The sequence below is a fragment of the Colletotrichum siamense genome (genome assembly GCF_013390195.1).
Source record: "Colletotrichum siamense strain Cg363 chromosome Unknown KSG_Cg363_contig10, whole genome shotgun sequence".
NCBI lineage: Eukaryota > Fungi > Ascomycota > Sordariomycetes > Glomerellales > Glomerellaceae > Colletotrichum > Colletotrichum siamense.
Genome location: NW_023501023.1, coordinates 1,956,609 through 1,968,269, shown reverse-complemented (window position 1 = coordinate 1,968,269; position 11,661 = coordinate 1,956,609). Strand labels below are relative to the sequence as shown.

The window sequence follows — 11,661 nt, the reverse complement described above, 5'->3', positions numbered from 1 at the left end:
AGATGGGTAATCACCTAGAAGCAGCAAAACTACTCTCGATGTTACAGATGAACAGTCAGTTAGAAGAGAGTGGTCGAATACGCAGATTGTTGTCCGTGATGAGTGAGGTGCAAGCAAAGGGATTGCTACTCTTTATGAACTTGGGCGGAATGCCGTCGCCTTCACTGGGCGTTCTGAGTCCTAGGCACGTACTGGCTTAGTAAGGTAATTTTCGACCATTCAAGTGGAGACCTAGAGCATCTACCTGGCGTAGGTAGCTACTCGACGTTGCTGCCTGAGGATAGCAATGTCCTGTGATTGGGCCAGACAAAAGAGCTTGCCGGCTGAGCCAATAGCAAAGCTGCCAGCGAAGTTCAGGCAGGAGCAGGAGCGTTCATGTCCAGCTTCATCCTGCCTCAACTGACCAAAGGTACCTTAGCTATATTTACAATTACACATTACCAGCGACTTCACAGGCCATGCGAGCGTGGCAACCAATAGCTCTACAACCGTCACCATGAATCTCCACAACCTGCATGCATGTTATCTGGCCTGACTCTGCAATTTACTTACACAATAACCATTACAGACCGTCCTCTCTCCCCAGTGGGAACCCTTCACTATGCGCACAAGGTATCGCAAAACATGACGACGAGTAGCTGATGACCACGAAAAGATCACTAACCGCAAATCCAGATAGCAGAGAGAGACGGAGAGGGAGAGAGACAGACAGCCAAGTAACAATAAGAGTGATAAACAGCATGGATTTTTGAGATTTTGGCCTCAGAAGGAGGGGACCACACCCCAATAAGAGTAAGAAAATTTATCCCACGCCAAACCTCTAAATAAGAGAACGTGTGTAAGATACGATGCGATACGAATGATAATCTGATTTTCCTCATCGCGCTACCTGCAGCCTGTTCTGATAACGCCAATCACACGTATGCAGCAGTTGCCGGCCGCACATCTTCCTGGCGCACTCCGTACAATCGACCCGAAAGCAGAAAAGAAGAAAAAGACAAAAGGGACTAAAATTGTATGAGGTCTTGCGCCTGGGTGTTCTGCTGTTGCGGCCGAGTCGCTGCAAAAGGATTGTTGCTACCATTGATTCCCGCCGGTCCTGTCGCGGCAGGCATCTGAGCACCATATGATATATTGGGCATACCGGTAAACTGGGATCGAACGAATGGATTGCTTCCCGTCGCTTCCGCTGTCAGGCGATTGGCACCTGCTCCAGCACTATTGACGAATGTCCCAGGCGCTGTGTGTTGTGCTGGGATACGCGTCTGACCCGTGTTGCCGAATGTATCCATGCCATCACCACCAGCAAGCAGTGCATTCAACTTCGCCTCATGCTCCGTCAACTCCTTCTGCGGAGCGCCAAAGGCAGCAGATCCCTGGTTCGGCTGGTTGAAACTGGGCTGTGGTTGGTTGAACGTCGAGAGTGTCTTTTGTTCCGGAAGACTGCCAAGAGATGGCATCGCTGGCATGGGAGGCTGACTTTGAGGCTGCGGGCGACCAAATGATGATGCGAATGGATTGTTCGACCCTGTTTGCATAGGCTTCATGGGGTTCCCCGCCTTCATGGTGCCTGTCGACCAAGGGTTGTTGCTTCCTGGTTGTGCGACAGGCTCTTGAGGAGCAGGGCTTTGAACTTGTGATTGGGCGTACGGATTGTAGCCTGTCGGCTGAGGCTGGAATCCCTGCATACTCTGTTGTTGCCCGTAAGGGTCCATATTCATGCCCTGTTGTGGCATTCCGAAGCCGCCGCCGTAACCGTTCTGGAATCCAGTCGCTTGCGGTTGCTGGTATCCCGTATAGGCATTCGGCATGAAGCCTGTGGGCTGCGGCTGCAACTGACTTTGATCGATGGGATTGGCAAAGAAATCAACAGCACTACCCTGCTGATAACCTTGGTTGAACCCAGTGTACTGTGGCTGCGTCGATTGCGTCGGTGTGTCGTCGAATAGCAAAGACGCGTTGCTGTCCTCCATCTCTCGCCGACGTCGCTCGTCCTCTTCTTTGCTAAGCTTGATAGCCTTGGCAAGGTCATCGTCCTCGGCTTCGTTTGCAGCGCGGCTCGCGCGTTTTCTACGATCCTCCTCCTCTTGGTGCTTACTGGCCTCAATGGCGAGCCTGTACTCCGTGTCGTCCTCATTGCTTTGACGACGATGAGGCCGCGGCTGCGTGGGTCCCATCTGCTGAGGTGCGAACTCCTCAAGGCCGGTGACGCGAGATTTCCATGACTTGCGGTCACTTCTCTCAGCCCGTAGCCGTTCTTCGTCCAGGATGAGCGCGGTCAGTTCCTTTGCAGCAACGCGGACTAGTCCGCCCAGTTAGTCAACGAATACACGATAGAATCTGCTCAATAAAAGAACCATACCGTTTTGGCCAACATCTCTGCCGTCTTCATCAATGTACTGGAACTCGCGCAGTGTCTTAATAATGTAGATGCTTTGTCTCGCCCACGTAACGACAAGCTCAGACCCTTCATGCAGGCAATAGTCAAGCACCTTCAGGGCTTTCAAAACGTGTCGCCAATTCTTGCCCTTGTCGTTAAGACGTTTGTCTAGCATATCCATGATCTCGTAAAACTCGGTCGATCTGTAGATAACCATTAATGCGACGCCTGGTTCATGGGCAGGGAGAAAACCCACGTGTTGTATGTCAGCTGAGCGATTTCACTCATCTGAGTGCCCGTCGGACCCCATGGATCATTACTGGTGGCTAGACAGAAGATGATAGTTAGCCACTGGCCACAAGTGTACTCAAATGGAATGACGCGGTGTAGGACGCACCTTCTCGGACTTTGACTTGGACACTTGAGTAGCCCTTGGTCACATTTTTGACACTGCGGATGACTTTGGACATTTTGACGGCTGGTTTCTATCGTAATTTGATGGCAGGCAATGGCCAATTAAGCTCCCTTCGTAAACGAGGCAATAGACTGTTGAGCGATATCGGGGCCGTTGGTAGGATGTTCCGGTGAACTGTCGGGAGCGTCGGGAGGCCGATGAGAAAGAAGTCGGCAAGATAGCCTTCCGACAGGTTCTAGAGTGCGCAAGTTACCAAGCGCAGTCGGGCGAGAAAGCGCTTGGGCCCAACGCAGGCGAATCGCCGGCGGACGGACAAGGTCACCTGTGTTCGCCGAAGATGTTTGGGTGCTGAAGGCAGCAAGATCGATGCGGTCAGCAAGAACCGCAATATTACAACGTAGCTGGAGACGGAGAGGAACTGCGGTCGGCAGTTCGTCGACGATGGAGATTGTGGTTGACGAAATACCTTTTGGGCTGGTCCCACGAGTAATCGAAATGACCGTTGATGGGGCGCTCGGCGTCGCAAGCGGGCCTGGTTGCAGAGGCCAAGGCAGTTGTTACTGGACGCCTGTGGGAAATTGAGCACCCTTGTTAGTCGATCACTTGTAACCCGGAAGGAGGTGAACGAGTGAATGATTGAATGGGTCGAGACGCTCAGTCGTGGGAGGGTAGAGGGGGCGGGAGAGAGGCAAGTGGAAGAAGAATGGCGGCAAGAGGGCAGAGGCGATGCCGAATGACACGGCAAGGCGGCTTGGCAGGGCAGAGCTTCCTCTCAATCCTGTACAGCACGCAAATCGCGATATGGTAAAAACGGTCCGACTTGCCTGTTTTGCTAGGAGTGCCGATGGCCAAAAATCGGGCACAGGCACGATGTTTGGATACACGGTGTCGGGAAGGTTGGGGTAAGGTGATTACAGATAAGTTGGATAGATGACAGGTCAGGCCAAAAGTCAAGTTTGGTTTGCGAATGGAGAGTGTCACGCCTCTAGCAGTGCCCCAGTATGAGCGGCGAAGGGTGCTGCGTAATGCGACTTGGCGAGCGGAGACACGACTACCTTACGCACCAGAGCACCTGTGCTCGCTGCGCCTGTGCCTGCACTCGGCCTGTACCTGCACCTACCGTACCTTACCTCGCACCTCACCAGTGAATGGGCTCTTGGAATCAATCAAACGGCACTGCGCGCCCCCGAGAGCTGGCGCCTGAACGCACAAGCATCCCGACAACCATCACCGTCTCGCCCAAAGACGTTTTGATTAATAACCTCTGGGGTCTTGAGTAAGAAACCCGTATGGCGAGGTGAACATCCTGACTATGGCTTTTGGCACCGGATAGGTAACCCAAGGTATGCTGGCTCTGAGCTGGCCAAATACGCACCTATGGCTGATGAGGTCACTGCTACCTTACGGTCCTCACCCTAGGTAGGGCCTTCCATAGCTACCCAGGGGCGTTAGTCAGCCACATCAAGCGCAAAACACCCCCTACTCACATAGGGAGCGAAAAAACAGGGTTTCCACTTAAAAAAGGGGGTTTCTAGCTAGTTATATAAAAGTTACGTTTTTCTCGTTTTACTACTAAAAAATATCCTTTTTAAGACTATACTATAACCTAAAACTATGTTTTTTTTAATTATTTTTTTTAATCTTTACTATTAAGATACTTTACTAAAATAATACTAACTTAATACTTACTAAATAAGCTATATAAGTATTATATACTATATAATATTAAGCTTTCTACTTTAACTACTTTAATAAGCTTCTATCTATAATATTATTAATTTAAGCTATTACTAAAAACTATAAAATATCTTATATAGTAATAAAGAAATATTTAAAAGTTTTAGAAGTTAGTTATAACTTCTCTATACTACTTAAGAGAGTAATTAGCTAAAAATAGTAATAAAAATTAAAAACTTAGCTTTAATAGTATTTATAATATAGCTTAACGCTATTAGTTTTTTAATAACTCTAATAATCCTTAAAGAGATAGCTAACTTACTCTAAGCTATTTAAAGTATAAGCTTTATATTAAACTACTTTATAGTATCCTAAATAGCTAACTACTTAGAGTTCTAAAAGGGATTAAGGATTAAGTTTATTAAAGTTTACTAAAAGAGTATTAAGTTTAACTTAATATTAATCTAAAAGTTTTTTAATTAATATAATACTATAGCTTAAAAATATAATCTTAAGCTTTTTAAGATATAGAATGTTAATAAGTCTAGCTATTATATTAGTTACTTTAATAGCTATATATATATTATTTTACTCTAAGGATAATAGAAATAAAGTAAATTATAAAAAGTTATTAATCTAACTAATAGAGAGTTATATACTCTTATTAGTATTAATAATATTATTAGAAATATTATCTTAGCTTACTTTATTTTTAAAATATAGCTAATTATTACTTAAGCTAATTATAATATTAATAAAAATATCTATTTTATATAATTTCTTATTACTTTTTCTAACTAAGAGATTATAATAGATTATATTAAGTACTTTAATATATACTTATTTAAATATTTAGTAAAGTTCTAATAACTTAAATATACTATAAAGTTATAGTTTAGTATTAATACTTATAGGAGCTACTCTAATTAGCTTAAGATATATAGTGTTATACTAAAAGTTTATACTAAGTTATATAGAGATATCCTCTAAGAAGAATCTAATATAAAGTTATATTATTTATTCTTTCTAAATAGTTTCTCTAGGTATATTAGTATAAATCTTATAGAATATTATATTAACTTTAATATTATTATTAAGTTTTTTCCTCCTTATACTATATATCTACTTTAACTTATAGATATAAGAGTTTTCTAGCTATTTAAGAAAGCTTATTAGATAGTACTATAAGAGTTTATATAAAGTAGTAACCTTACTTTTATATATAGAAACTTTATTAATAAGCTTTAGTAAATAATAGATATAACGTTTATTTAAGCTAATATTATAATAAAGTTTAAAAAGTTAAGTATTTAGCTAATTAGAAATAATATAATCCTCTCTTAATTAGTTAAATATATATAGTTAGCTTAAGTTAATATATCTAGCTACTTCTTCTACTACTTACTAAATAAAGATAAGTTTAAAAAGGTTATACTATAAGTAAATATAATTAAATAATATTATACTACTAAATAGAGCTCTCCTACTTAGAGGGGTTATAAAGTAATTAAAACTATAATTAGTGAAAGTAATCTATACTATAAGAGAGGTTAAAAGTATATTATTAACTAGAATAAGTATATAGAGATATAGTAATATAAGTAGTAGACCTAATAAAGCATTAAACTAGCTTACTTATTTATTATAAGTTTAATATTTATAAAGATTAAAAAGTACTATAAAAAGTAAGTAGAAGAAGCTTTATAGAAAGAGCTTAAGTAGTAATATATTACTATAAAAAAAAAGGCTTAATAATAAGAGAAAGAGTTAAAAATAAAGTATAATACTAATAAGTATTAACTAATTAATAAATATATAAAAAGGTTAAACTTTATACTATAGTTATACTATACTAATAAGTTTAATAACTTTATCCCCTTTAATAAAAAAGACCTATAATAAGTTAAGCTACTTAAGCTTTCTAAGTAGTAGATTAATCTTAACTTTATACTACTACTAAAAGAAGTACTTAATACTATTAAGTACTTTAGAAAGCTTTTTAGCTACCTTAATATTAGAGAGTTACTAACTTTAAAAGGGTACTACTTTAATAATAGTAACTTAGAGGTCTTTAATAATATTAATAACTTTATTAAAAAAGATAGTAATAATACTATATTAAGTATTAATTTAGTTTATAACTTTAATAATAGTAATAATATTATTAATACTAATAAACCTAAGTTATTATTATTACTAGTATTAGCTTTACTAGCTATACTAACGCTAATAGTAAAGTAATAAGTACTTTACTTCACTCTATAAAAAAGTCTAATATACTTCTATATTAATAGTACTATAGAGGGTAACTTTTTAATTATACTTCTATTAATATAAGTAGTAAAGAAATAGAAATATATTATTAATAATATAGAAAGTAATAATATACTTATTTTCTATAGCTTATTAATATTTATATAAGATATATAAATATTATATATATAGCTAGATAGCCCTACTTAAGAGTAATATAATAATATTACTTTTACTACTATATAATATAGTTAAAGCTAAAAATTATATTATAAAAAGTTATTAATTTAGTAGGTTAATACTAAAAAATGCCACTTTTAGTGATCTAGGTAGAAACCCCCTTTTTTAGGTAGAAACCCTGTTTTTTCGCCCCCTACGTGAGTAGGGGGGCTAGCGTTAGCCTGCGCCGCTTGGACCCCCAGGTAGGTACGTACTTTACTGGGCTATGGATTCCATAAGTGTAAGGTACCTCTGGAGGAGTGTGGGTGCCTTAAGGTTGTATGTGGATACGATGGTTACCTTACCTAATGCCTAAGGCATTACAAGGTACCTACCTTAGGTAAGGTAGGTAAGGTTAGGTAAGTCCCCGAGGTCCTCAGGCACCTCAAACGTGCCTTAGGTACGGCGAAGTGAAGCAGGGTTACCTTGGGGCTGTTTTGGAAGCTGAGCCGCCATTATTTCGTTCCGTTGCCGTTTTTCTTATCTTCCAGGTTGCCTGCCTTGCAGTACCGTGGCACGGTAGCAGTTGCGCAGTGCTTTGCGTTTGCTGTGCTTCTGCGACGCATCAACCACCTGAGGGATGCATCTGACCTGGCCTTCAGGTACCTAGGTAACTGACTGAGATGGACCCCAACCACCAAACCCTGCCTAACCTGGCGCATTTTCCCATCGCCTCCCTGGAGTCGCCGCGTTCTCAAACACTCTTCTCAAACGTCCAAGCAAGCAGATAACCAACCCATGTAATATTGCCTTCCTTTGATCTCACGTAGCAGCACGAAGCCAGCGACTGCCTGCTTCCGCTCACCTGCTGAACGAGCACCGCTTTGAAGTTTTCAATTACTATATGTTCTACCACACAGCATGTCGACCAAACGCCTAGGAAATGATAATTAGGGGTATCAGCTGTGGCATTTACTTATCCTCTGCTTGGCCACCCGCGTCTCCGTGACCGCTGTCTTCAACTCTGGTAGCTTCTTCTATCAAGGTGGGCGGCTGCGCCCCGGCCTGGAGTTGAACCCGAGCCACATCGATTGATTCCTGGTTCTCCAGCCTCGATCCTTCATCCTCTCCAATTGTACCTCCGAGAGCCGCCAGCCGCGTCCTTTCTCTGATCCAGGCCGGCGGAAGACCAGGTCCGCTGTCAGCGTTGCCGTAGTCGCTCTTCTTGGTACCTTTAGGCCATCGTCCAGGCCCTCGCCCAGTCCCACCCGTCTTCCTACGCGACGATGACGAAGAGCTCTTGGGCCGGCTTGATGTTGGCCGTCTGACGCTGCTGCTGCTACCGGCCGGCCGTCGTGGTCGCGAGTTATTACTGTTGCTTCGAGGTACCGTCGGCCGCGTTACGCTAGACCGCGGCCGATCTGCACGACGGCCTCCAGGAGGCGGGTACACCTCGAACCTCGACGGCGGGACATCCCTGTACAGCAGCGTCCAGTTGTCTACGGAAAGCTGATCCAGGTCGGCCTGTGTCGCTTGGACTTCTTGGTATGTCTCCTCATGAGCCGCTGCCAAGCCGCTGTCGCCATTTGAAAGGTCGTCCTCGTGCAACTCCATGGATTCGTAAACCGCCGGCTGCACCTCGGCTTCATCCAGTTCGTCTCCTGCGGTATCTTCATTGGTGGATGGCGCACTTTCAATCGCCGTGGCCTTCTCTCCTGTTCCCATGACAGAATTGCCATTAATAGCAGGTTCATGTTGGGAGAGAACCGAGACTGCTTCCTCAGCCGGCTTCTGGGCTTCATCGTCTTCGCGGGGTGCAATGGCGCTGATAGCTGGGCCAAGTTCAAAGTTGGTAGCATTGCCTCGGCCCATGACATACGGAGTCCAAGTCAGCGCGTCCGGGTTCAGCTTGACGTAGTTCTTGCGCTCCCACTTGGAGATGTATTCGGTGCAGTACGCAAGGTCAATTCGAAAAGCGTATAGCTCAGTGTGCGGGTCGCGAACGAGGCACCGAAGACCCTCGAGAGCCGATATGACATCGTCGGGTGTCAAGCCCGTATCATCAGACATCTGCCGGACACTCAAGCCATGAGCAGCTGCCTTGGCGTCCGAGATATGATCCAAGAGATAACGGCAAAGCACTAGTCTCCAGTAGTTGCGATAAGAAACCAAGCCCATGTCAGAAAGTGGTTTTTCGGGCGATCCTGTCTTGCGCTCGACACGAGTAAGCAGATATGAGAAATCTATCAACAAGTTCCCATAGCCTTTTCGTTGATGGATTGGTAAGGTCAAAATGCAAGAAACATTGTTCTGGCTGCTCGCCCGCTTCTCTTTGGAAAAATAACCCACGAAATGATAGCCGAGAGCATCATACTCACACAACACATAGAAGAGGAAAGGCTCGACGTCGTAGTAAAGTGTTTTGGATCCAAGGAAGAGCTTGGCCAGCAGACAGAGATTCTGGCAGTAGACTGGATTCTTTCTGCCGTCAACCTCGAAAACAGAAACAGAACCATGTCGGTATATCTCGTCGCCCGGAGGGTGCTTGGCCGGACACTTAAGTTTGTGACGCCAGGCTACATAATCTGAGTTCATGTACTTGAGGCAGAACTCGCAAATGTACAGAGTTCGGTTCCGACTGTACTCTTCTGGGTAGGGTGCCGCATACCAAGTGTCGATTTCCCAACCGCCGAAATCGATACACTCGATCTGGCTTGCCGGTCCAGCATTCTTCTTTGGCTTCTTGGCAGGCGTTCCCAAGATAGCCTGGGTACTTTGAAGACGAGCTCTCCAGACTTCTTCCGCCTTTTGTTTCGCCTCGTCGAATCGCCGACGGTCATCATTGGCAGGCAAGGTTCTGGACGTGTCGGCTTCTGCCTCGCTAAGAATCCCTCCGTACGGCTTGGTCTTCATTTCCTCCGTCTCGCGATCATAGAAAGAATAGAAGGGATGTGAATAGTCTGTCGCAGTGAAAGTTGATGGCACGACCGTTGAAACACCACCACGCGACGAGGCACCATCTCTCCTATCCGATCTCTTCCGATTTGATGTTGCTTTTCTGGACAAGACGCGGCGAAGTGAGGATGGCTTTACTCGCATATTGACGATTATTGAGCGTTGCCGACGGGTAACGACAACAGCCTGGGATTTCCTGGCGGGATTCAGTCGCAGCTTGCGGCGGACGTCTTTTTCTGCAGGACCGTCAGACGCATCCTGGTTCGTATTCAAGCCATGGCTGGTCTCTCGATCTTTGGAGGCATTTCTGCGACGTTTCCGAAGAGACATCACCATTTCATCGGCCTCGACGGAAGAGGTCTTTCGCTTTCGAAGAACGCGTGATCCATCCATAGGGTCGCCGTCTAACAGAAGTTGGTTGAAGACCGAGTGAGAGTCAGGTTTCGCAGGCCCCTTCTGAGGGGGGAGCAAGTCGCGCGCCACTTGAGATGCCGTTGACCTCCTAGAAGAAGGCGATAGCTCAAGCTCAATTTCATGCTCGGGCTCAGGTCGACGAGAAACATCGGTCAAGACCGCCAGAGACGGTTCATCATCGGGAGCAGCACATTCAGGGCACTTCCACTGCTGAAGATCTAAGATATCGTCTTGTCAGTGCACCTGAAATACTAGGCAAATAGCTGAGGAGCTTACCAGTGAGCTCCTTCACAACATTTGCTTCTCTGGCGCAATGTTGGTGTGCTACACAATCAGTCAGCTTCGTGGTTCTCCTCGAAGACACGCCTAGCCACTCACAATTTTCGCCACACACGACGCAGCTTAGATATTCCTCAAAGTCCTCTCCAGGATCGTTGTCTTCGTCTTGCCTGCAGAACATGCATGTGTTGGGCGCGGCATCCTCAGAGCCTTCTTCCTCGTCGTCTTCTTCGCCCCCAGCAGCGTCTTCCCATGCTGCGGCACCGTCGGACTCATTTCCAGACTCGCTCTGGGAGTCCGAGTGTTCGCTATCAAGCTCCGCCTCATCATCCGTCTCCCCTGGTCGAATCTTGACAGCACCGACGCCTTCAGCCTCATCTTCTTCGATATCGTCCAAAAGACTACTGCTCCGACTTCGCGCGCCAGCTGAGGCGTCATCACCGTCGCGCTCCATACGCGAACCCATGCCCTCCTCAGAATCGTTATCCATATTATCCTCAAGAGACGCCTGAGAGAGATCGCTGGCATCGTCTGTGTTTTCGCCCATCTCAAGGTCGTCTGCCAGGGCACTGACGGATCTTTGCTCGTCGCCATCGCCAGATGCGTCTGAAAAGCCGTCATCGTGGGTATTCGGGTTCGTCAACGGGCTCTCAGTACTCCCTAGACCATCTTCGACAGCATCTGGGAGCGCCGACTCATGCTCAGCATCCTCATCCGAATGGGTAGCGCTCTTCTGAAGCTCCTCTTCTGACAACACCGCACTTTGTTGCAGTTGTTCTTCGGTAAGATGCGCACTCGCCATTTTGTCGCACAACGCTCGTTACGGATCGTTCGAGACGGAAAGTTATTGCTTCGCAACACGTCCACAAAGAACACAATGGCGGTTCCCACAGCCCATAGCTACCCGGAGGAGAAAAGGTGGCTAAGGCTGGCGATGCGCTGGGCGATGTCGACGCGGTTTGGCTCGGGATTCGTTTGATGCGTCGGGATCGACTAGCCGCGCGCGCGGGCGATACACCAGAGATACGAGCGGTCCAATGAATATCAGAACGGTGCTTGATATGGACGAGAAACGCGTTGCGCGGGGTATTGACGTCAATCTATGTCGTCTAGGTTGACATTGAGTAGG

General features: G+C 45.2%; 2 protein-coding genes across 2 annotated transcripts; both read right to left on the bottom strand.

Annotated features, from left to right (window-relative positions):
• Positions 1 to 1,007: 1,007 nt before the first annotated feature.
• ent1-0 (Epsin-1) lies at positions 1,008 to 2,850 on the bottom strand (the record flags this gene model as incomplete). Its single annotated transcript, XM_036646263.1, has 4 exons — positions 1,008 to 2,302; positions 2,363 to 2,583; positions 2,637 to 2,706; positions 2,778 to 2,850. The coding sequence occupies 4 exons, from the start codon at positions 2,848 to 2,850 to the stop codon at positions 1,008 to 1,010; spliced, it is 1,659 nt and encodes a 552-aa protein (XP_036488602.1).
• Positions 2,851 to 7,856: 5,006 nt separating this feature from the next.
• Positions 7,857 to 11,334, bottom strand: mst2 (Histone acetyltransferase mst2; the record flags this gene model as incomplete). The annotated part of the gene is made up of 3 exons (XM_036646262.1): positions 7,857 to 10,471; positions 10,530 to 10,577; positions 10,632 to 11,334. 3 exons carry the CDS (start codon positions 11,332 to 11,334, stop codon positions 7,857 to 7,859), a joined length of 3,366 nt encoding a protein of 1,121 aa, XP_036488608.1.
• Positions 11,335 to 11,661: the final 327 nt, after the last annotated feature.